The sequence below is a fragment of the Amphiprion ocellaris genome, chromosome 22 (assembly GCF_022539595.1).
Source record: "Amphiprion ocellaris isolate individual 3 ecotype Okinawa chromosome 22, ASM2253959v1, whole genome shotgun sequence".
Classification (NCBI taxonomy): domain Eukaryota; kingdom Metazoa; phylum Chordata; class Actinopteri; family Pomacentridae; genus Amphiprion; species Amphiprion ocellaris.
This window is the reverse complement of record NC_072787.1, coordinates 24,957,067-24,983,723: the sequence shown is the minus strand read 5'-3', so window position 1 is coordinate 24,983,723 and position 26,657 is coordinate 24,957,067. Positions and strand designations below refer to the sequence as shown.

General features: G+C 40.2%; 1 protein-coding gene and 1 long non-coding RNA gene across 5 annotated transcripts in view; one reads left to right on the top strand and one right to left on the bottom strand.

Moving 5' to 3' along the window:
- LOC111566280 (uncharacterized) overlaps positions 1–26,657 on the top strand; it is a 113,458-nt gene that overhangs the window by 57,759 nt on the left and 29,042 nt on the right. The window lies entirely within an intron of this gene.
- The window catches only part of LOC111566279 (cadherin-18), a 225,613-nt gene continuing 205,660 nt past the window's right edge, over positions 6,705–26,657 (bottom strand). For all 3 annotated transcript variants that reach the window (XM_055007187.1, XM_055007186.1, XM_023266799.3), the window contains exons 11-12: positions 14,379–14,630; positions 6,705–7,540 (exon numbers count right to left, since the gene is read on the bottom strand). In XM_055007187.1, coding sequence (XP_054863162.1) covers positions 7,035–7,540; positions 14,379–14,630 — 758 coding nt within the window. In that variant the 3' untranslated portion in view covers positions 6,705–7,034. The remainder of the gene's footprint in view (positions 7,541–14,378; positions 14,631–26,657) is intronic.

Below are 26,657 nucleotides of genomic sequence, written 5' to 3'. Positions count from 1 at the left end.
CCTCCCTCCGAAGAGAATTGCTGTTTCATTCTGCGGCGGCCCATAATCCCCTGGGGTGGGGTAGTTGTGTGAAAGATTTATTCTGCAGGAAGACTGTAAACTTGCACAAAAGCCATATGAAGTGTATGTTCAGGAAGACAAAGGGCCGCTAACTTCCTGTTGCACGTTTGGGCTCCTTCAGAAGGGACCAGGTGAAGCCGACATGTAATATTAATGCCCAGGTGGCAGCAGAAAAGCACTCCACTGCTCCACTGACCTGGGTCAAATCCCCAGTTGTAGTACTCTGAGCTTAGTGCTCCACTGAAACAAACTGGCAGTGTTTGTGGGTGTGAATCCGCTGAGGATGACTATTCAAGCCGAAGAAAATGTGTCTGCTTTGGCCGGGCACCAGCAGGGTAACGGATGGTAACTCCAGGGGGCTAAGCATGAATGTTTGAACATGTAAACCCACATGGTGCACAATCCTCTTCCTCACCACTGCTTGTATGTTACAGGAAACATGTGGTGGTTTACAACTAAATCTGAGCAGAGTTCAGGATAGTATGGAGGAAAACTGTGAGGAAATCATTCTTGTAAGCTAAAAGATGCATTCAGACTGGTCATTAAATGAATCTTAGAGGTGTTTTAAATGCAGAGCCAATAGTTGTACTGTTATTGGGTCAATATATAATTGAGGGACTATTGAAGTCCATGGGATATATCTTGCATATATTTTTATTTAAAATAAAAAAGAAAAGAATTTTTTTTAAATGTTCATTATGATCATGTCTTTACAAATTCCATAATTATTTATTATGGCAACAATCACCTATTAATAAAAAATGACTGGATATCATTAAAATGTCAACTAAATAAGAATTTAATAACAACCACCTTCTAATTAGCTAAACAATAATAAAATGAGTTTATTCAAAAATGGTTTTGATTGTATTCTTTTTATTAAGTTGAGATAATCAGGACAGATATTTTTTTGGCAATATATCAAATTTTATATGGAAAATAACACATTTTATCTGTGCCCAAGAAATCACTTTCACCTAAGTTCCCCATTACAAAAACACCTCTCAAGGAAGTGTGTTAATTCCAGATCACATGACCTGCTCCACATGATGTCATTTCCTCCTGAAGAAAAGACTGGCAAGACTCCAAGGCTTTCTGACTTATTTAATATAAAGTAGTGTGTGAGTCAAATGTGGATTTATGGCATGTCTACAGGTTTACTACAATATCTTTAGAAATAACTTTCAATTTCAATTTTACTCTATTCTATATATAATATTTAGAAGAATCTTTCTGTAAAAATGCCATGTGATGTTTGGTTATAGGAGGCCATGTTGATTTATAGGCCTGAAAACAGCAAAAATGTCAACTATGATACCTGTCAACTATGCTACAAAAAGTCCTGCAATTATATATTGACCCTATTGCCTGTTTCTGGTGGATAAAAACAGCAAAAACCATTAACATCATAAATTTTCAGTTCAGCCTACGGTTGTTAACCTCCCTCCTGAGTGATGAGTATATGACTGTGTATATGTAGGTGATTAGAGGTAATTGGCCAAACCAAATGTGAAGAAATGCTACACTGGTAAGAATCCAACGTTAATTTCATGTAACATTTACCAGAATTTTTCCCTCTACTGTGCAGTTCCGGTGCAATTACTTCATTCTGGCGAACACACTGACTGAATTACATCTTAAGACAGACAATTTGCAGTTCATTCCGTGTGCATTAAGCAGGACAGGAGTCGGTCTCATATTCATGAAGAGGGTTCAATTTCATGATGTAGCTTTATATTAGTCACACGCTGGTGAAGAAAGTCAGCAGCAGCATGTCCCCACTCCTCCCCTGCATAACTTTTCAAGGCTATGTAGGTCAGCCGGCTCACTGACACTGCTCTTCTCAACCACCATTTTTTTCCCTTCTTCATTGTTTATTCTGTCATGTCATTGGAAATTATGTATTACCAAAGAAGCGAAATACCACAGAGACAAGTGCTACTCAACAAATGTTCAGCTTTTACGTACCTGAAAGCAGAAAAATGCAAATAAAAGCTACACAAATCAGAATTACGTAATTGTGTTTTTCTAAATAGACTCGTTAAAGCCAGACACTTTTTCCCATTATGGCTTCTCAAATGTCACAAATATGAGTGATAAGTCACTTTGCATCTTAAAAGTTGAACTTCCAACTTCTCCAAAGTACTTCTTAGCAGCAAACAAACCTCTGCGGCCCAAACTTTTGGGGGGTAAAACAACTTTAATGATCACGAGCTTGAATTTGAAAGGATTTTTAGTCTCTTTGATCTTTTATTTCCAGTTCACCTTCACATACTCCAGAGTCATGAGCATTTATAATATGCAAAGCCCTCCTCCATTAAATCACACTCCATGTGAGAGCTTCAAACCTTCTTAGAAGCCTCTGACCTCAAACGATGTGGAAAAAAAAAAGAAGCAGCACCGGCTGGCTCTGCCGGCCCTGAGGTCTTACTTATACAACCTGGTGAAAAAATGAAGAAAAATGAAGAGAAAAAACACACCTTACCTCCCTGACAGTCGGATATACAAACATGACTGCACAGCCATCCTTGACCTGATAAGTAAAGCGTAATTAAAGCTGTTTTGATATGCAAACACAAACAGGCTCGACTGCACTGATGCATGGTTGCTCTTCCAGAAGATATGAGGGGTTTTTAAAGGGTGAAGGAGGCAGTAAAACATCACGAGGAACCATCACCACTTGCAATAGGACTAGTATTTTCTCCGATAATCCATTCTGCTTCTTTTGACAAAAGATAAAAACCTAGGGAGCTATTTCCCCAACAAATACCCTCACACGGCCTGTGAGATATTACCCCCGCCTTATCTGGAGGAAAATATGGGCAGAGCTTTGATAGATTGCGGTTCCACGAGAAAGAAATCTTTATTCAGGGAGTGACGGTTTAATCCATGTAAACCTTTTCCCAGCTTACCGTTCTTTTTTTTTTTTTTTTGAAACTTTACATTACTTTTTAAAAAATTAATTTACGCTTGATTTCATTCCTCGGCTAAAACTTGTGCTGTAAGTGTCATGTATGCTTAATTTCTAACAACTAACTAATTGCGGTGAGATTAGCTTTCCCAATCATGAATGAAAAATCCCCCCCCTCCTCGTCTTGAAAAAAGCTTTTTTCTACCGCAAGATTTATCTTCAAATTTGCACGCCTATGGATGTGATAAGAACATGCTGTGCACAATGTGACAATGGTGCATGAGCTGAGAGAATGATGTTGATTTCCTGTCATTAGTCTGGTGAGGGGAGACCGCAGTGCAGCGCATACAGGCCGAGGCTGTCCATTATGGGTCATATTCAATGCCTTCAAATCGAATAGGATCCTTAATTACACATAGCGAAATTGGCTAATTGTGCAGCTAAATTATTTAGTGGAAGTAAATGATTTCCTGCCCCGGGGCTGTTTATTGACTTGGACATCATCAAACTCGCTGCTGGATACTCGCTGGGGGACTTTGTGCTTCATTCTGTTGCCCTAAATTGTGAATTGCAGCAAATGTATGCAGTTTACGCTCCCGTTCAAAAGTTGGGGGTCACCCAGACGATTTCATGTTTCCCATGAAAACTCCCACTTTTATTCATGTGCTAACATAACTGCAGAAGGGTTTTCTAATCATCAATGAGCCTTTCAACACCATTAGCTAACACAATGTAGCATTAGAACACAGGAGTGATGGTTGCTGGAAATGTTCCTCTGTACCTCTATGGAGATATTCCATTTAAAATCAGCCGTTTCCAGCTAGAATAGTCATTTACAATGTTGACAGTGTGTTTAATTTAATGTTATATTCATTGATAAAAATGATTTTCTTTCCAAAATAAGGATGTTTCTAAGTGACCCCAAACTTTTGAACGGTAATATATGTCATATCATAGAATTTCACAGAGTAAGATGAAGAGCTTACAAACTACTGGTCCCTTCTGAACTTGCATGGTAGAATACCCATTTTACAGTTTCTCTCAAAAGGACAGTTAAACAATGAATAGACATTGAATGGATGCTCCTTTCCTTAGATGATTTCAGAAGGAACATCCAAAAACAAGCAGACAGCCTCTCTGTCAGCCTAAAAGCTGCAAAAATGTTTGTCAAAGTACATTTTGAGTTTTTTTTTTTCAAACCTGTCTTACCTTGTAAATGCAGTTCAAACATCAACTTACAGCCAATTTGACAATTTGGGTCATTCTCCTGCTTCACAGATGCAGCTATACGTCTTCCACAGCAAGGCTCCGCTTTTGCAAAACTACCTTAAAACATGTCTAGTTCTTACTTGTTTACAAACGCAGGCCTCCAGGGCAGGCACTGCTGTTGCCTGAGGAAAGAAATTTTGATGCTTTTAGGGGCCTGGATGTCTTCGGATGTTTGCAGTTCTGTGGGCTACGTTTCCCTTAACAACCACACTTGGAGAGAGTGGTTTGGTAAAGAATGGGGAGGAAAAGTAAAGGATGAGAGGGAGAAAGATGACGGATTAGAAGAGGTGATAGTTGACCGGACACTGCTGTGATCGCCTGATGTTCAAATAATTAGTCAAACGCTTGAAAATGCTAATACATGAAGCCTCAGATGGAGACATTAGCAAAGAAATCGCCACTGAATGTCAGTTTTGGGAACTTCCATGCTTGCCTTTGGCTAACTTACATGACCTTTGCCTTGGGCCAGCCTCAGGCTCCTCGTGGATGTTGGAAGAATTTCTGTGCCTGCCTCCCTGTTTCACTCCAATTATATTAACAAAAAAAAAAGACAGAGGAGAAAAACAGTGGGAAATAATGAGCAAGAAAATGAGGAAAAGAACGAGACAGATGATTGCTATGATGTCATGAGTGGAGACCCTAAAATATTCATCATCCTCTGTTGATCTTTCTTCAGAACGTTGTCAGTGTTTCTGAGGCAACCGACACTGAACTAGAGCTTGACATTAAAGGAAAACGGCTGGATGGAGACGTTTCTGTAAGTTTCCTGTCATCGCCGTTCACAGAAGAGCCAAATTTGACTTTAGTTACGTAAAGAGACGCTCATCATTTGTGGCAGCTGTTGAACATTCCAGACATGACCTTGTTTTACAAAACGCTTTCATGGCACGAAATGAAGGCAAAAATGTGCATTTTTGGATCCAAACAACCTACTTTAAGTCCAGAAACCAACTGACACCACTTTCACTTTGAAGCTTAGTTTTCCTCGGTGGATTAATGGATGTTACACAAAGTGTTTCTTTGTTCTCTAATGGATGTAAAGTTCCTTTCATTTAATGACAACTAAAGCACTGTAAAGAAACTGTATAGTGCTTTTGAATTGGATTCTTCAGGTGACATTTTAGTTTAAAGAAGCCAGAATTTGCCATTACCCAGATGGGAAAATCGTGTTATGGAAAATGTGACAATGACGTTAATCTAAATTGCACGTGTAAAATAATTAAGCCTCTTGGAACAGTGAAAAATCACATAATGGACACTAACTTTGCTATGGAAGTTAGAAAATAAATGGAGTGCCAACCTCCAGATTTGTGAGCTCTATTGGATGCTTATCTGTTTCCATTTTGCATTACTCCAGCTGTGTCCCAAATCAATACAATACTGTATTCTCTTTTGGCAGTTAGCATACAAGAAATCAATGTTTTACTGTCTTACACTAACAAGAAATTGTGCAAAATGTGTATGAAAGCTGCTAGTATGCAAGTGTGAAAAGTTAGAGAGAAATCAAAATGTTACTCTGATACTTGTGTGACTTTTTGTTCTCTGAGGAGTCCCTAGAGTTTTATTACCGCCGTTATCCCGCAGAGTAGCTCCATTTTCCTTTTCGTGCGCTGTGAGACCATACCAAAGATCACTTAAAAAACACAAAGAGTTTAGTGCAGAGTCTGAATTTCTTAGCATTACATAAAGAGTGCACATCTCCCCGAGCATTCCGAAAAAGCTTCACGGATGAGCAAATTAATGAACCAACACAGAGAAGACAAGCCCCTAAAGAGGGGAATCCGAAACGCCCGATAAATTGGAAAGCAGAAGAGGCTCTGGAGAAGCATTTTAAACAAAAACATTCTAAGTAGTGGTGGGATCACAGGTTGAAGTACAAGCTAAAACACTTCTTTTTTTTGTTGGTTTTGGGTTATATTAACTAAATGCACCTAAAACTGATAGATGTGATGTTGTATGTATTAAAAAATGTGCAGATCTGAAATGTAATCCTTGGAAACCACTTGGGAAAGAGCAGACACTCTCAAAAAATCATTAACTAACGCCTAAAGCAAGCCAATTCTAGTAGTTTGCCACCGGATGATGATTGGTCCAACTAGATGGGCCGCAGTCACATAGCTAAAAGCCTGACGAGATCAATAATCATAATCTCATCAGTCTCAGAAGGAATCTAGCTGCCTGCAAGATAAAATTAAAGATGCTAGCTGCCATAAATGGTCTACTAAAAGTTGCATTTTCAAAGTTATGCTGTGTCGCCTTGTCCTACTTCAGGTAACAGTAAAGAAACATGGGAAAAAAGAACATAATGGCCTGAAATGATATAATAAAACATGTTGCAAGGTCATTTGACAGGAGGTTTTGTGCATATGGCTGCCTTCCTGGATGCCTTACAACCGCATGCTGTGCAGTAAATCCGCTCTCGGAGGAAGAAGACAACTACAAATTTTTCACATATCCACTCATATGGATTTCAAGACTTTATTGAGCATTAAAAAATATACACCAAGGAAAATATCATTTTCCTTTTCCCCCATATTTATGTTCCTTCATTGTTAAAATCTGATTTAATACTTCCAGATGAACGACCCATGATCCAAAGCGACAAAATGAAAAAGAAAAAAAAAATAGAGCAGTCCTGTGTTTGTTTGTTTTTTTTAAACGGTCAACAGTAGAAGTTGAAAACCACTGAAACAGTTTTGAAAGCTGTTTGTTCACATCATTCACTGAAAATTTTTTTTAAAAATCGTGTTTCAAACAGATTTGGTTCGAAGTAGTTCGGGAGTGTAATCACAGACTAGGTCGTCACATCCGACTCTGCCTCTCCATAGAGTTCTGCAAGTTTCTGGAACTCGGGTCCCCAGTCGTCCAGGTAGTTATAATCCTGCTCCGACTGTGTGCCGGGAGAGTCTAACGGACTGATGGATCCTGTGGGTGAGCCCTGACCCTCGTAGGCGTAGGTCTGGAGGGAATCGTAGGGCGGCACGCTGGTGTCCATGTCGGCCTCCACCAGTCTCTGCTTGATGAATTCGTGCACGTCCACCTCGTCCAGCTCCACGGATGGACTCCTGCGACTGCGGGGAGGGTCGACGTGTTTCCTCGTCTCCGGTCGAACGTCCCGCCGGAACTTTAGCTCCTCTGCGGCGGCCGGGTTGCGGAGAGCGATGATATCGAAGGCCTCGGTGTCCGCCTCGCCGCCGCCCTCGTCGTCGTAGGTCACCACGTTCTCTCGGATGTCCTCTTCTGAGATGATAAGGGGCTCCTTCTTGCTCCGTCTCAGGGTGATGAAGAGAACCACAATTGCTGCAAGAGAAAGGAACATTTTTTGTAGTACCAAAGCTTATTTTTCCATGCAGATGATAATTCCATCAAATTTATTGTATAACTCTGCAAAACGAAGCCATAAAACACAAAAACAAGAACAGCACTCAGAGAGCCGTTTTTGAGTAATGTTGCCGACAGACAGACAAACCCACGCCAATCGTCACTAACTCTGCTATTCTTGGCAAAGTGTAAATCAGCACAGACAGACTGAAATCCTAATAATCAAATGTGGTTCCAGTCCCCAGGAATGCATTTATGCTCCTACCAATAGATCCATTACCCGCTGACAGACAAACATGTTGTGGATACTAAACAGCAAATCGCACACGCTGATTTTATGTACACATCTATCCAAATTTCAACCAGGACACTAAGACCAACCGAGCGTTGAAGAGTTGTGAGTCAACAACAGGCGTTAGCCGTTGTTAGCATTGCGCCTGATGACTCCTCCAATGCCAGCTATTGAGACGACGACATTAGAACAAGCTGTGGAGTAAATTCAGCCTGGCATTCAACCCATACGCAATACATCACATAATGAGAAAGCATATGGAGCCAAGTCTCATGCAATAATCTTTACGTTTTAGGTGGATGGTGCAGAATGAGCCAGCTGTGTCACAAAACAAACAAAACACAGCCCCGATGCTGGGAAATGTCTGCACTGATAAGCAGCTTTCAGCGTGAAGTATGTTTTCCAAACGTTAATGAAGTCATGAAGTCAAGTAATATTTGATGACACACCACAGCTCGGAACCACAACTAATGAGAGTTCTGCTTCTTTGGGTTAATGATGACCTCTTACCAAGATGTTAGCACTAACATCTATTTAATAAAATGGCATCAGAGAGGGAAGAGTGTTTTTTTTTTTTTTTTTTTACAGCAGTGCAATATCTAAAAAGAGTTCATTATGGTGCATTAGCAGAGAAGAGTGAGATAGATCAGTGTTTTGTTTTTTTCTGCAGTGGCTTCGCTGCTTCACTGCGTTGAACCTTCATGTTTTTCCTCCTACCAACATTCACAGGAACAAAAACAGGGAAATCCAACAGATGAAAAGCCTTTTTTAAAAGGTGAGAAACATCATTTGGTGTTCTATCCTACATCCAGCTGCAGCGTGCTATATTCATCTGTTGGATTAGCGTCTCAGGATGAGGCACCTTAAAAACAGAACAAGGTGAGCTTCAGGAAGGTGGTAGATAAAGAGGAGGTACAGGATTCTGCTTTCATAATCTCAAGGATGCAATGATGCATTTGGCTAATCTAATGTATTTACTCAAGTGATGCATATTTGTATACATACCGAGGTGGCTTTAGGATCCTGTTAATGCACTATAACACAGTTTCAAAGAGATTTAAGCCTCAAAGTTGACTTTAAGTGAAGCTTAATGTCAGTGCACCTTCAGTTTAATACCAGAGACTCCTTCAGTTCTTTAGTTTTTCTAACTAGGCAGCAGCATTTCACTCTGTTTTGGCTCACTTAGTTCGCTTTAGGGCTTTATCAGAAATTAAAATCTGGACCACTACAGTACATTAAATCCTCCTTTTATGGGTGTAATCATGGTCAGACTGACCCACTAGGGAGCCCCTAGGATAAGAATTATGTACTCATTTAGTTAAAGCTATTGTTGCATCCGTTTAAATGGAGCTGCCGCAGCGATATAAAGGAGACTTCCACACAACTTCATCCGGCAACGTCTGTCACATTCACAATTCGAGATCTCTGCCTTGCAATTACTGCAATTAATAGATAGAATCTGAAATTTTTGTCTGTTTTGTCAGACCTGACTTCCAAATTTGTCATCGTACCAGCCATAATCCTGCTGATAATCTCGCCCATGCATGAGCAAAATGACACTGGCATTTAATAGCCAGCAGTTACGCTTGTGGCTTTTAATAATAAAATGAATTAACATCGACTTGATGACTATTTCTCGTAATGTTTTCACTGTAAAGGCACTGAATCAAGCGTTCTAACATGACCATATAATGGCTGAAGAACTGAATTACCTATGAGGCCACAGGCCATAGTTGATTGAGCTGCAGTCAAATAGCATCAAGTTAAACGTAAAATGCAACTTTCCCATTATGGTTTTAATTTAAAAAAGACACCTTATGACTACAGTAATTACACACAGATTGGGCTACCCCACATGTACTGTGTTTTTAAGTGTTTTTCCGATATTGTGCTTTAATGAAATGTTCCCAAACTTGCATGTGATTAATCTATGCACAAAAAAAATTCACTTTTCTCCACCCGGTGCACTGGCCGAGTTGCATTAGTGAGGGCAAAAAATGCAATTTGACTGGGACGGTGCTTATCGCTCGGCTTGTTTAAAGCAACCAATTATACAATGCAAGAATGTGAGAGTGTGTGAGGGGGAGTTTGGGTCAATCATGGAGCAGAACTGGGAAATAAAGGATTTATAGTTTTGTATCTTTATTTACTTACTCATGCATTTTGTAGCAGGTATGGTTTTTTTTCCCCCACCACTTCCTACTTTCCACTATCAGCAGTTTAACACCTCATTATGGCTTCGGAGGTGTTGCCCAGACACTGAGATAACGCGATATTATTACTTAATGGCATTTCATACACCAGACTGCACTTTCCACAGTTCATGATCTACTTGCATTTGTAGTATATTCCCATCCCACTGTAGGAGCCATATTGTAATGTGCTCTTAATGGTCCCTCAGTGGTCCATTCGGGTCATTTCATATGCCCAGCCAACACCAGCCGAGCTCTAACTGTTGCTCAGTGGCACCAGAGAGCATTAGGCCAGTCTATGGATATCCGTTTGCTGTAGTAGAAGTCTAATTTATGGTGCAAATACACCCTGGTTATGGAAGATTATACCCGGAGTGTATTGTATTGTGTCGAATCCAAATAACAGGCCAAGCACTGCAACTCCTTAAGGTTCAGAACTCTCAGCTCAAAGACATTAAATTGTGGGAAATGCAATATTTTGAGTCAATAGTTTGTCTCCGTTTTTGAAATATCTATACAGTAAAGCAAGTCTTTTCTACAATCAATACGCAAGCTGTGTCATTCATCACCAACATGGATCAAGAGTGAACAAATTGGTTTTAACAGCCATATAGATGTGGTTTATGTCTGGAAAAATACACTTGACCCAGTCGGGCTAATGTTGGCAGTTTACCTAGTAGTGTTTCAACTTGTTGCTGTGATACTGGAATAAAAAGGAGCAGCTGAGGGTTATTATATAAGTAAAATAAAACCCTCAAATTAACACAAATGTTACATTTTGCGAAGTACATTGCCGTTACTATTTGTCCTGCGTTGATAAGTCAGATGAGTTCATTCACATTAAGCAGAATTAAAATTATTCCGGTTTATTAGAGCTGTATTTTCAATTCATTTCCTCCCTAAACTTAATTAGTACTGTGATAATGTACCATTTTCTTTGTGGACAAAATTAGTATTTGAAACTGACTCGGAACAATGATCTGCTGAGGAATATTTGAAGTTATTTAAATCGTAAAGTCGTAAAGGCTGCTATCGGCTGAGTCATCCCAGGGACGGTTTGGATCCCTCTCTGGTTTGCTGCAGGCTTAATTAAGATGGCTTATTAGAGGGCACAGAGATAAAGCACGTGCATTAATCGGACAAACGGAAAACAACCGGGCACAAACAAATCACTCTGACAAGCAAAGACGAGTAGGAATTGAAAATGTGAGCTATGTCCACGTAAATGATACACGGACGCGCGACCGGTTTTGTTTGTCAGCGCTTGACCTTTAGTTTGTATTTCTGCAGACACTAACACAGTTCCATTTTAGTGACCAGTGTCATGGGCAACAGTTTCTGCATACTTTATTATTATTATTTGGGGACTCAGTGGACAGTACAGATCACATGGAATGGAAAACTGGTGCAAAAACTACAGAAAATTACTTCCAATATACACAACCGTTCAAAGGTTTGGGGTCATTCAGACAATTTCAGGTTTTCCATGAAAACTTACACTTTCATTCATGTGCTAACATAATTGCACAAGGGTTTTCTAATCATCAATTAGCCTTTCAACACCATTAGCTAACACAATGTAGCATTAGAACACAGGAGTGATGGTTGCTGGAAATGTTCCTCTGTACCCCTATGGAGATATTCCATTAAAAATCAGCTGTTTCCTGTCATTTACCACATTAACAATGTCTAGACTGTATTTCTGATTCATTCAATGTTATCTCCATTGAAAAAAACTGCTTCTCTGTCAAAATTAGGGACATTTCAAGTGACCCCAAACTTTTGAACAGTACAGTATCCGTTGATAAATCATCTCATTTGAGCCTTTACTATCATTTAACGAAATAGTCCAAAGACCCGCTTTAATTGAAATCCAACATAGGACAAGGAATTATTTGATCAAACAATAAGTATTAAAGCTGAAGCTGAATGGCAACTTTTAATACAGTATTTTGGAGAACAAATTTCAAATAGTACTCTCTAGCCTCATTTACCTCTGTTATTAACATACAGTCTGCATCCACAAACCTGCAGCGAGGGTAATTACACAAATGAATTCATGCCTCGCTTTTGTTTTTAGACTGCAATCCTTTCTCTGAACCTTGAGTTTCCTTTTTATCTGGAGCATCAGAAACTTTTCCTGCGCACACTCCCAAGGTTTTTTCCACCATAAGCTCCACTGTACTCATAAATAAAAACACAAAACGCATTACTACTGGTGTAACGGTGCAAAAATGTCACAAAAATAGTGTGGAGTGTTTTACCTGGCACCAACAGGCTAAATCAGCATTGTGTAAAATAGTCTGGTAAGGGTTTGAATGTCCATTTAGATGTAAAATTCCTGCACTCTAGCTTCAAGGAAGGTTTTATTAGCTAGTTATAAATACAATATTTATACAATATATTCATGTTAATATTGGGTGTAAATGGGGCCTCTGTGCATTGAGGTTTAGCACAGAGAGACAAACAGCATATGGGAGAAAGCATAAAAAGTCCCCAGTGGGATTCAAACTGGGGCTATTGCAAGTATTTAGCATATGTCTCAGAACACTATTTCACCAGGACACCCACATTCAGCTATTTCTTCAGTATACCTTGGAGAATGACGACACCGAGATGGTGAATTATACAAAACGGTGCAGAGATGGTGAATTATGAAAAATGGCTCAGGCAAGCCAAATGACGGGTTGTTAAATGGACTGGAATCTGATTATTTTTCTTCTTCTTTTTTGACAAAATCTCAAATCTTTCAGTCGGCACCCTCTACTAGCCGGACTGGAAACACAAACTGCAACACGGGTCAAATCGGGATAGAATAAGAAAAATGAGGCACGATCTGTTTCTGTCTCTTCCTGTTCCTCTAACTAGGATCAGCCTTGTGTGGATGATTAGTGATTCAGCAAGTGTCTCTCACTCAAGCACCAAACAGCGGTGATGGCCTTTTGTTTGACTCAGCCAGAGGCTTTGGCATAAAGGAGGAAGAAAGCCAGTATGAATATGCATAACCTTCACGCACTAATGTCCAGAGACAATCAGCCAAAAGAGGAGGGGCAGACGAGCAACAATGAGGCCGTGTTATTGTACACTTTTGTGTAATCATGTTTTCCTGCAGTTCGTTTTGCAGAGGAAGAAACTCAGACTGAGCTGATGGCAGATTGTTTCATGAAATCACTTTAATCAGACACTCCCTGCTGCTAACATGTCCGATTTTTTTAAACTGAACCCATGACACGGGCTGTCCAGTTTCCAAATTCAAAGCGACAAGATCCTATTTGGAAGTTTGTGTAAGTGTATAATCATTTGCTGTCGCTGTGATGCCTGGGTTGCCATAGTAACAAGGCATGTATTCCCACCGACTGAAGACATGCCGTGACAAGCTGCTAACACTGAAGATGCCTCGTTTCTAAGTGTTTTTCTGATGGTCGTTTGTATTCATGGCGGATAACATGCCCTTGACACAAGCAATCAACAAGTGTTGGCGGCTGTGTTGGCTGTAGCCACATCCGTTCATGCTTGTTCTTATACCCTTCCAGTCAGAACATACAATGTCAAACACATGCCAGGAAGGAGGTGATGGAGGAACACAATTCACTTGTGCAGCAAGAGTGACTGTGAACTTTGACATCGGCTCTAAATCTAAAATATAGCACCTCGTTCATACTACAGCACTCTGGACTAATGTAAATATGCAAACAACTGCACTCTTGCACAGCATACACTTTCTCAAAATCTCTAATTTTTGAAAGATTTGACCAATTTAAAAGCCTTCTTGTTCCTGCACGGCCCTTCACTGTGCACACTGTATGGGCATGCGACAAATAAATTGAAAACTCTTCAATCTTGAGAGCAAAATTGAGCTAATGTTCACTCTTTTTCTATGATCTTAGGTCCCATTTAGGTCTGTTTTTCAGATTTGCGTGGCCACAAACTCAAACAAGTTCCCCCCGTCGATTGCTGCAGGCTTATTTTCAGTATTCCTTCAGTTGTACGCACCTCCTTTCTGAATTACATTGACCTCGCATTTTCCATTCTCTTCTTCTTTGTCCTCGCCATCTCCTTTGTAGTCACCTTTCCTCCAGCCTCCCCTCTTCGCTTCTGTCCTTCATATCTCATCTTTTTCTTTTCTTTCCACCCTCATTCCAAATTCTACCTGTGTCCTCACGTGTCTATTCATCCCTCTGCCCTTGTCATACCCTTTCAAACCCCTCTTTTCCCCTACTCCTCTATGGTCCGTCTCCTCCGCCCATGCCTTAAGGATATTTGCCCCAGGGCGGCTCACCCCTCCTGCTCGGCTGCAGTTCCTATCCCCCCCTCAGCGCCTGTCCCAACTCACCCAGCAGGATGACGATGCACAGCAGGATGGCAATCAGAGCCCCCGTGCTGAGACCCGCCGAGGAGAGGAACGCCTCGCCTTGGCACATCCGGACCTTGCCGTAGCTCTGGCATGGGCACACCCGCAGAGTCAAGGTGCTGGTGCCGCTCAGCGAAGGCTCCCCGCCGTCCCAAACCACGATGGGCAGCTCGTACAGCTCCTGCGTCAGGTGGTTGAAGCGGCGCCGCCTGGCAAGGATGCTGGCCGTGCTGTCTGGAATGGAAAAAAGAAGCAAAACTGTTCAGGAAAGTGACACCCCTTTGGCTAAAAAAGACTAATTGATGGTTCCTCTTTCTTCTCAGTTGCACGCCTCTTCCAGTGAAGCCTTTCTGCAATCACCTGTTTGTGGATAGAGATCGGCTACTAAAAAGAGAGAGAAAAATAAAATAAAATCCACCACGCCTGCATTGTGAATCGGAGCTCAAGCTGCTAGCTTCCTTACCGCAGTTTCCCTGTGTGCCAAGGCTAATTAATTTCCAAGGTGTTCATTTACTATTTTAATGTGCTGCAAAAGAGCAGTTCACCTTGGCCTCTGCAGAAACACTTCTGTTAATGGAAGACGTCATGTAGATAAACAGACATAAAAAGGCTGAATTTGTAGAGGAAGAAAAAGGCAAACAAGATGGATCTCTAGACAGAGGTTTTATGACAAGACTGATTAAAGACCATGAGGCAAATGAACACGGATATGCACTCTTAAGAAAGACAAGAAAAAGTGCTTTGAAAATGAGATCATTAGGTGGTTATTGTTTGTTCTTAACACTTTCTCCCTGGATGGATTCTACAATTCACCTGCATGCAGGATCTCTGATGGCCTGTCCTCAGAGCAGACAATATGAGAAACCACTCAAGTCTGTCTTTGATGAAAAATATTCTATTCTCTTAAAGATAAAATACCTGCAGCTGTGCATTAAGCTACTTCCCAGTGTCCCCTGTATTACTGTGCTCCACTGAAGCAGCCTAGTTAAGAAGCCTCACTTACTTTGACATTAATGTATTGTGGAGCTACAGACATTACATAACTTAGGAGTTCTATAAATACACGTATACATGCAGTGAAGGTTATGGATTGCTACCGACTGTGTAACATGTAGTTGGAGAAAAAATACATTTACTTGAGTCTACTGTGAAAAAATTCCAACAGAGAGGCCTACTGGATAGCAACATGTATAATGCCACTAAACTGTTCTCATTTTAGCCTCCTTGCACTACTTATTACTGATTACTTTGAAGGCTCTGAATGCAAATATACATGTGCAAGCTCTTACATCTGATGAATGCCTTCGCCATTGACCAGTCCCATGCCTGATTGGACCAAAACTCATAATGCTGACCTCGCATTGAGACCAATAATTGTATTCAAAAGTGCTGCCAGCCCGTCTTTCAGTGGCAGCTTTGGTGTGGTTGAAATTAGTCTGAGAATTGTGAGACGCTAGCTTTCAGGAAGGAAGTCTGGGGCGAGTCTAGGGATGCTACTGTCTACTTTGGGCTGGTAGGGGTGTGAAACTCATTTTGGTTCAAGGGCCACATGCAGCCCAATTTGATCTCAAGTGGGCTGGACCAGTAAAATCACAGCATAGCAACCTATAAATCACCACAACTGCAAAAAAGTACACTACTGTTTAAAAGTTTGGAGTCACTTAGAAATGTCCTTATTTTTAAAAGAAAAGCAGTTTTTTTCAATGAAGATAACATTAAATGAATCAGAAATACAGTCTAGACATTGTTAATGTGGTGGAAACAGCTGATTTTTAATGGAATATCTCCATAGAGGTACAGAGGAACATTTCCAGCAACCATCACTCCTGTGTTCTAATGCTACATTGTGTTAGCTAATGGTGTTGAAAGGCTCATTGATGATTAGAAAACCCTTGCAGTTATGTTAGCACATGAATAAAAGTGGGAGTTTTCATGGAAAACATGAAATTGTCTGGGTGACCCCAAACTTTTGAACTTTTGAATGGTAGTGTACATTTTGAACGTTTCTGTACATCTTAGTTTGAGATCCTAGTCAGAGGGGTTTCGTCTCTTCCAGGGGCCCAGTTGAAAACGAAAGAGGACGCAGCACTTGCAGCGAAATCAGGTTGGCTGAGTCACTGACCTTTTTGAAGTCCTTTCTTCAAACATACTTTTATTGAAGGGCTGTACCTTATTTTATTAGAGCTTTAATATCCTTTGAACTGTCTCTCATTTCTTTTGAGAAAGTTCTTACCTTTTTCCAACATTAAATCAGTCGGTATGCACCAAATCGCCTTCATATCTGTCTTGTGAAAACCGATTTATTGACTTGGATTCTGAAAAGGCATTCTAAAAAAGAATATTATTATTGTTAGTAGTACTTGTGGTAGTGCCAGTAGTAGTAGCAGTATTTGTTAACCATTTCTAAGACCTAGCAATGCTGCATTGACCTTTGCTGTGGACAATTCGTCTTTACTATCTTGGCATCAGCAAAAAGGACGCTTTATTAGAGCGCTAAAAGTTTCATTCAAAGCATCTGCAACCTAATTCTATTCATGTACATGGACAGCTATGCAGTACATTGTATAATATTTTATTATTAAAAGCTTGAATTGAGGTTATTTATTAATTAAATATTTCCAATTCAACATAAAATGGCTGCTGGTGTTGGTTGTATGGACCCACTTCCTATATTTAGTGATACTATATATTATATAATGAAATAAATGTGGTTTTCCTCTATTTTAATAGCCTCATTTTTATCATACCCAGCGTTATAGTATCATTTGTTGTGCCGAGGTGACTAGCATTAGCTCATACCTGTACCCTTCTGTCCACATAAGAACGCCTTCCATTCATTTGTGTGCTTTTACAACAGTACAGGCAAAGCTTATTTCCCATTTGTTTGGCGTGCACATTAAAAAAGAAGCTAAGAGGCTTACTCTTAACACGTGAAGCCTACACATGACCACTTCACATGCTGGGTTTACAATTAAGAATCTAACATGCGATGCTTACTGGCGCATGGAAAGGTTATCTGAGCAGAAGAAGCTGTCAGGTATTATGAATAGGCGTAGTTTTAATGGACTGCACGCGGCTGGGTGTCTTAGAGCGCCATGCATAAATGGAAGTAAAATATGCAGGTGTATAATGACATAAAGAATCACATAATATCAATAATAAATAAAACTACCATGCCTGAAGAGCAGCCGCTACTCGATCATCCCTGTTCATTTAGACTATATTCTCTGGGTGAATCGGGCACCTGGATGAATATACTAAGGCCTCACATGACTAACTAGAAGCTTGCAAATGACACGCCGCTTGCTAATATATATATATATATATATGTACGGCATATTTTAAGTTCTGAAAATGCTGAATTGTGCACAAGGGCAACCTTTCCCTTTCCACCCAGCGAAAACACCTCCGCCATGCTGTACTATCGTGCTGATGCTCTGAGACCTCGCCTCCCACTCCAATCTCTGCTCCATCTATGAATAATTATAATGATCGACAGTTGGAATGACAACACGTACTTCAAGCTTTATTAAGTCAGACTTGCAGTATCACCGTATCAGCAAGCAGATGGGTGGAGGAGGGTGGTGGGGGTTTGAGAAAGCAGAGTGGAGATGCAAATAACAAGGAAGAGAGATGGGGAGTTGGAAGATGAGAGGAGGAGGAGGGGGAGGAGGAGAGGGGAGGAGGGGGAATGTTTGTGTCTATGGGTGAGCTGAAAAGAGAGAGAGAGAGAAGGAAGGAGTAGTAACGATAGAGGCTGAGGCAAAGCGAGACAAACAAGCTCAACGTATGCGCCGCTCGCCATCACAGCCTCTTAACACTTTGAAGCACGCAACCGCAGCGGCGCCGGTCCTCGTACGGACCACAATGAGGAAGTTCACATCAATTATGTCATGCTAATTTCACATTAAAACCTCCTCTCTGGTGCAGGTGGGTGGAGGAGAGCTGCGGCGCTCGTTGATTAACGCCGCAGTGAGATGGGCCATCTGCAGCCACATCAAGAGGAGAAACTGGTTAGCACAGATGCAGCTTAACTACCGCCTGCAGCACGAGGCAGGTGACTGCCCAGGCAATGAGGGGAAAATGTGCTTTTTAGTGCAAATGTTTTCCAGTTTTTTTCTAGCGAATTCAAAAAATACACTCAGGTGTGTAAAGTTGTGCACAAACCCATTGACTCCTCACTTAATGCCTTCTGCAAGCCTCAGTATGAGCCACTAACTGGCAAATGGCCTCATTTTTACTCCGCCAAGGAGGTGGAGCTTCGGCAGAGTTATGTGATGATCGGCGTTGGTTTGTCTGTCTGTCTGTCTGTTAACAACATTACTCAAAAACGGACAAACGGATTATTATAATTTCGGCCTGTCTATGTTGATTATTACTCTGCCAAGGAATGGCAGAGTGATGTGACAATTGGCGTACGTTTGTCCGTCTGTTTGTCTGTCTGTTAGCAACATTACGGATTTGGATGAAATTTTCAGGGAAGGTCAGAAATGACACAAGGACCAACTGTTTAGATTTTGGCAGTGATGTGGCTTATAGTGTGGATCCACAGATTTGTTATCATTGTGAGATAGCAGCACGGTGTCACTGTAACTATGACAACAAGTGAACACTACGTCAGCAGGCAGCTGACGATCACATGATTGAGATCCAACTACAAATCAACCACTGCAGACTTATCAGGATTTATTCATTGGAAATGATACAAGGAACAACTGATTAAATTGTGGGGGTGTTTCTGAGTCCCATCAATTCCCGTCGCCCGTTACATATTTAGGTCACGCAATTCGGTGTTCGTACATAACGTACACATGCATAACACGCCTGTGCTCAGCACATCATCATTTTGTTTGTGGGTACATCTATATTTAATGGCCACATTCTATGTTGCCATGATGTCTGATCATCAATGACTAATAAACGAATGCTGCATTTCTTTTATAAAAAAAAAAAAAAAATTCTGTATTTCTGACAATACCATATGGGGGAATGAACAGCCTTGGTGGAGTACTGCGCTCTCTGAGTGTTTTTCTTATTTTTCTTTCCCAAAAGCATTAGCATGATGAGAAGCATCACTTACATAAGTTTTGGATCACTTATGCATTCCAGTTTCTCCATTTTCAAGATATGAAGTTTAGTAAGATTTCACAGCAGCAGATTAAAGACATTCTTGGGAGAAATGCAGAAATCAGCGAAGTCTGTGGGAACATTTGGCCTTTTGGAGCACAGAAATAGCGAGTTAGGTCAAGAAAAACATAAGATTGCTGATGTGTGTGCATAACTGCATTTATATCTATGATGTTTAGGGTATTTAGCATATAGTGTATGCAAAACTCGACATCATAGAACTGAGTCTCTGCTTTTTTATCACACTTATGTTTTGCAAACTAAAAATACACCACCGATAGACACATGCGACGCAACTGCATCTCTGCAGACTTCACACTTGCCTACACACGCACTTATCTGGATTCCTTGTGAACTTTGGTGGGTGTGTGTAGGTGCCGCTGATGGGATTCAGCACAAACCATCTCTCCAGCTGCCACTTGGAATGCAGCATACAGTGCCGAGGTGCCACTATTTCGGGAAGGAACATATATGAAGGCAAAAAGCTGGGATGCTTCGCGTTGATACGGGTTGCAAATGTCACCTGTTGTCGAGGTTTATTGTTCTTTCTGTGAACAGATGTAGCAGTGTGTTTTGTTGTTTTCTTCTATGGTGCAAAGTTTAGAGAATGTGCAGTTTGTACTTGTGTGATTTTCTAAAAGGCTTTACACCAACTTGGTTTTATCTGTGAGCTCCAATCCTCATAATATCGTCAGATCAAGGTTTAAATGATACCAAGGACCATTTTATAAGAATTTCTGCTGAAAAAAAAATTAAACACCTTTAAGCTCTATCTGATTCAGTTTCTTATCAATTTGGCTTTTACCGAAGTATGTCAGATATGTCAGAGGCGCGTGTTTTGGGAAAGGAATCAAACCCGTCAATCAAGTGAAAGGACACCTTTCACTGTATGCGGCTGTATTTGATCGGCTGATACATACATTTTATTCTTGCTTTAGATAATAGAAAAAGCAAGAAGATCACATCAGAGACTGAGGATATTGGGTAGTTCCCGGAAAAGAGTGCTGCATGTCCATGCTATAGAGGTTTAACTGAGCACTGTAGCATATGACAAGCCCCTTATAGTCCTGTGTCCTGCAATAAATAACATTCAGGTGATAGTATCGTTTCACTTTTGGTGCAAAGAAGCTATTCACAGAAACTTAGGGTGACTTGAAATTGCTTGAGCTACTTCCTGCCAATACATCCAGTTTATAATTCACTGTGGAACTATAATTCTCCCAATGAGTGGACACTATAAAAGGGCTTGCATGCTTTGGCGTACCTTTACATGTGGCTTATTACCCAGGCTAACCAGTTTAGCATCCATTAGCCAGACAACCAACATACTGCCAATGCATTCTGGTTAGAAAGGGTCTTAGAGAAGCAAAACCGGTCTAAACTGAACTGTACCAAAAGATTATGGTAAATATTGCACAGATCCTCATGCATATACAGGCAGATACTTGAGTATTGATAACTGGCTGAGCTCTAATATCATTCTGTGTATAAGGGTCATTCCAGAATTGGAGGACATTTTACGTCCCACCCATCAAATTTCAAATAATCCATGTACAAAATACGAAAACATGCAGTTGTTGTGTAAATGTACTTGTCCTGAGACCAAATCTAAAAAAACTAGGACAAAAGAATGTTTGAAAATATTTTTAAAATACCAAATAAGTCTGGAGTTCCCCCTAAAATGCCATTTTCTTTTGCCCCACCCCCCTAATGACCAAATTCAATGTCAAATAAAACTGTTAAAATAAAATTTGAATCTCATTTTTTTCAATGATTTTTTTATTGATGTCTCTTTGAATTGTGGGAACATTTTTTTTAACACAATATTTTAAATAATAATTATTATGCATGGAACGTGTATCCGACAACAACCCTGTTAGCATAACTTTGTTAGCAGGAAGAAGAAAACAGTGAATCACATGATACACTGGAATTAACATCATCAAACAGTTTTCCAAAAGAATTTGTAGAGCAAAGCTATGTCCTCTCTTCGATTTTTCAATATATCGATATTTCATCTTCTATGTTTTTAACATTGTCAGCCTTAGCAGTAACAGCTAGCTAAATATCTAGTTTCTACTCCTGAGAAAAAGCTAACATTAGCATGGATTAGCAACCCTGTTACTGTGATTAGAGTAGGGTTGGCAAACAACACAGAAAACATGGAATAAAGTGGTACCATTGATGTGTAAGCTGAGCCAATCAAGCCTTTGATAGTTTATTATCTATTATGGATGAATAACACTTTAACATCCTCACCAAGAACAAGGCAATGAAAAAAACATTTCTGTATTGTATTTCTTATCTCTTTGGGGCAATAATAACAACAATCAATGTTTTTTTTATGAAGAGACCCAGCGGTTTTTAAAATATTGACCTCTACCAAATGGTCAAGAAAAATTTTTACCCTTTTAAATTTTTTTTTTTTAATATTTCAAATGACACAGTTGTGTTCAGCAACTCCTTAGGCACCATAATATGTCAAAAGTATTACTTTACCTTTGAAAATCACAGCAAACAGAGGCCTCGTGTGAGGAGTGATTTTGCTTCCTGTGAGCAGACTAACTTGCTCTGCATGCTATTTCAAAACACCGTGACATCTACTGGACTTTTTTTTTGTATAATGTACCTCAGAATGGTACCTAATGAGTGGTAGAGATGGCTGAAACAGGTGGAATTAAGCAAAACATCTTTTTCAGTAAGATATAGTGAGTTAAAACTGTGCTCTTCCAAATGGTTGAGCAGAACATTAAAGGGATATGTAGCAGAAAATTGTAAAAGTAAATTTTTCAAAAATTCTGAAGCTCAAATGTCCTCCAATTCTGGAATGACCCATAAATAATAGCCCTGTCATGCAGAAGAAGAAGAAGGAAAAAAAAATCCAAACACATCAAAAGACATACGTTCTATCCCCTTTAAAAGAAGCTCCTACATTCAGGAAGGATTAGTCCGACTCAGTAAGGCGTAGCTTCACACAAAATGCCCAGCAGTGACAACACAGAGCGGTTTGCTTGCAATAAAAAAAAAAAAAAAGAACAAGCAATGTTTTGCACAACGGATTCAGCATATTCATCACACTGTCAGTTTGTGTTAAAGGGTTGTGTTTCAAGTGTGTTAGGGTAATTTCGGGTTGGTCTGTGTACTTCCATGGTAAAAAAATCAAAGGGTTGAGGGCTGCAGAATACTGTTGTGTTGCTCTTTTATGCAGGAACAAATCGTTTGAGCTTTTCCTGCATTGCAATATTGGTTATTTCCTTTTCAGACACTGACTTCAACCTGAAACAATAAATAACTAGGGTACATTCTGAATTATGATTTGATTTAGCAAATATTCCACTGTGACATTGTTTTGACAAAAACCAACACGTGATAGGCTGATCTGCCTTCGACACAAATCGCGACGTCTCCGCAGATAATAGGTGTTTGACAATCGAGAAGTCCAACTCCCATTGCGAGTGAAGTGTGAATGACATAAAAGTTAATTAAACGTCCCACATATCAATGGCTTGACAGCGCTTCTTTCAACACAGCTGATTAACTGTAATATTATAAGGTCTTCTGTGTGCACACTGGAAGAAGATCCCTTCATAAATCAATTGATCTATTTGAGTATGTGGGTTATTTAGAGATCATAGCCTCGGTTTAATTGCCTTTTTAGAAGAAAATGTCATCACAATGTTGAAGATAACGAGATCAAAGAGGCATTCAATTTTCAGTTGTAGTAAAGTAGGCATAGTCAAGTTGAAAATAATTAAAGGGCTTTTAACAGAACCGGTTTGTCACGTAGCGCTTTCCCAGGGCAGCCGAACACAAGCATCCCCCCTTGTTTTTCCAGCTTTAATGGCGCCTAATACACTGTAGGAGTTTGACCTTCAGCTCATCCAGCACTTCAACTCCATCTACACATCTGCATTACCTGTGCTTCGTCTCTGCAAACAAAGACTGGAATTCCACAGTGAGCGAAAAAGCCTTAAACTGAATCCAAGACTGTTTTCTTTTCTCGCTAAAAACTGACACTCGACTGCTCGATCCGATTTTTGTAAAACAGAGCCAGTGAGGTCTTTTATTTTCGTAGCTTTTAACAAGTGCAGACAATGGCTTCCTGCTACCTAATGGGTTCTTTTTAAAATAGGTGTCATTGTTAAGTGATCAAACATGAGCAAAAAGGAGGAATCAGTTGCAGATATAAGTGGTTATTTAACTGAGGAAATAGTTCTTAAGAACATTGGCGTCTGCACAGAGCACAATTTCACACAAAAAAAAATCCATTGTGGGCAAACTGTAACTGAGCAGGGAAAGGAGGTCATGAGAGAGTTAGTCGTGTGAGTGACTGAGAGGGATTTTCATCAGTTGCACAACAACAGAGGGAGGTATTAGGGCTTGGCACAGAGCAGCCACCAACTGTTGGTCCGCTACAACAGCGATGAAAGAAGCTGCTTTGAGAGTGAAGAGCTTACTTTAATTATCAGACACAGGAGTCAACAGTACGGTGCGTTGTGTCTCTCTCTTTCTTTCTATGTTCCCCCCAGATAGTCTGAACACTGCAGACGACTTCTAACGCACAGCCCAAGTATAAAGCTATATGATTTCTGACACCCTTTCTTATTTTCTTTTTTAGTGCAGATACAGGCTAACTGAAGCTACGTGAACTCTGGCTGCAGCAGCTTAACATTTCAGAAGGAGGTTTATGCAGATGAGACAGAAGAGAAGAATTCTGAGGGGGAAAATAACTGATATGAATCATTCCGGGTGGCTGTGGAATTATAGCATAAATATAGTATAAATGAGTAAGCAGAAACAAGAAGCAGTGGTTAAAGCCGTAATATAATGGTTTGTCATTGGAGCTTTTGGTCTGAGAATGACACTGAGTATAAAACAAGGTGTACACTAGCATTCAAAAGTTTGGAGTCACTGAGAAATGTTCTCATTTTTGAAAGAAAATCAGTTTTTCTTCAGTGAAGATAACATTAAATGAATCAGAAATCCAGTCTAGACATTATTAATGTGGTAAATGACTAGTCTAGCTGGAAATGTTTAATGGAATATCTCCATAGGGGTACAGAGGAACATTTCCAGCAACCATCACTCCTGTGTTCTAATGGTACATTGTGTTAGATAATGGTGTTGAAAGGCTAACTGGTGATTAGAAAACTCTTGTTAAATAAAAGTGTGAGTTTTCATGGAAAACATGAAATTGTCTGGGTGACCCCAAACTTTAGAACGGTTGTGTATGTGTGCATTTAAGTGTGGGTAGAACCGTTTTCTTTTGTCTTAAAGCTAGCCTAAGAGCATCCTTGATCAAGGCATTTAACTGCTCCAGTGAAGCTACTCTGTGGTCAACAGAACAAGCTGGAGGCTTTGCTGGGCAGCAGTCTCTTTTTCACCTGGTCAACTAGCCATATATGCTTCAGCACGACAGCTTTCCTGGTTTAAAAGTGAGCTGTCGTGCAGCTACAAGGGGCCCTGCATGCTAGAATGGTCGTCTGAATCCCAATTCCACGCTGACCTGATTGGATGTAATATCTTTTCAGCTCGGTAACAAAAGGCATAAATTGTGAGCATTGTAAGAATCTGTTCTGCATTACTGATTTTTTTCCCTTCAGGGATAACTTATCCCTAAAAGAACAACTTCTACTATGTACACTGCCTCTGTTCCTTCAGGTTCTCTCTGACTAATGATTAAAGACGGAATAATTTTCTATTTCCATGCCATAACACATAATCGGCCCATCCCACATGGGATTATATCACAGATCTAGTCGGAGAAAAACAAGAGCCTGTGGGATGGTATGCGGGAGCAGCTGAAACCCAAATTGAAAAGCACTATTATTCAAACAGCATGAACCAAAAAACTGTCATCAATCCTTCAAGAAAGAAGGGCTTTCTTCCTGGATGCTTTGGGAATATTTTGCTGCAGATGGCTCTGCTGTAATAAATCTAACAAAGTCTAAGAGAATCATTTTGCAAGAGTGAGGACTGCTTTCAAATGCAGGGTATTTGGATGGGAAATGTAGTGTTTTAAGACCTTAATTTGCACAATGCACTTAAAGCACACCTTGTCAATCATGTCTCCACAGCCAAATTTACCCATGAACACTTGGTTTGTAGGGCCTGACTGTGGGAGCATGCACTTATTTTCTGATCCAAGTAGACCTTTCAAAAGACAATGATCCAAGGAGGGTTTTGAATTGCACTTACTCTAAAGATAAGATAAAGTTCTTTATTTCTCCCCACTCCAGGGGAAATTTACATTGTTACAGCAGCTTTATTTACAATATATACAAGGGTGAAAAAAATTTTTAACAGAAAAAATAAAAATAAAAATAAAGTTTAAAAATGCAAAGATGTGCAGTGCAAGAATGTCAGTGCAAATTTTATGGTTTGGGGTGGTAATGATATAGTCCAGTTTATGTTAACATCAGCCAGTGATGCTGATGTTGTAAAGTCTTATAGCAGATGGGATGAAGGACCTGCGATAGCGCTCTTTCTTGCAGGGTGGATGTCTCAGTCTGCTGCTGAAGGAGCTGCTTAAAGACCCCACAGTGTCATGCAGTGGGTGAGAGGGATTGTCCATGATGGATGTGAGCTTTGACAACATCCTCCTCTCACCCACCTCCTCTATGGAGTCCAGGGAACAGTCCAGGACAGAACCTCCTCCTGACCAGTAGCTAGTAGCTCATCTGAAACCAGTTTGCCCTGGAAGACTCTATCAAGAGCTGTTACCCCAACAAAACACCTGCCAAGACTAAAAGGTCTGTGAAGGATTTGGACAGTGATACAATTATCACACTTTTGTTTCTGTCAAGAGTGAATCAATCGAGAGTGTAGCTTTAATTATTGGGGTTCAACAAAACTACTTCATTAACCATTAAGGGGTTTGGCTATTTTTTTTACAGCCCTTTCATTTTCAAAGGCTCAATGTAATTGGAAGGTTGACAGATATGTAGTTTCGTGGCCAGGTGTGGCCTGTTTTCTTGTTATTTCTTGGCATGTTAAGCAGATAGAAGGATTGAAAGTGTTCTCTCAATACAAACTCTCAAATGAAGGTCCTGAAGGAGGCCATTATTAGGCTGAAAAAAACAAACAAGCCTATTAGAGGGATGCAAAAAGCATCCAAGTGGCCAAAACAACTAT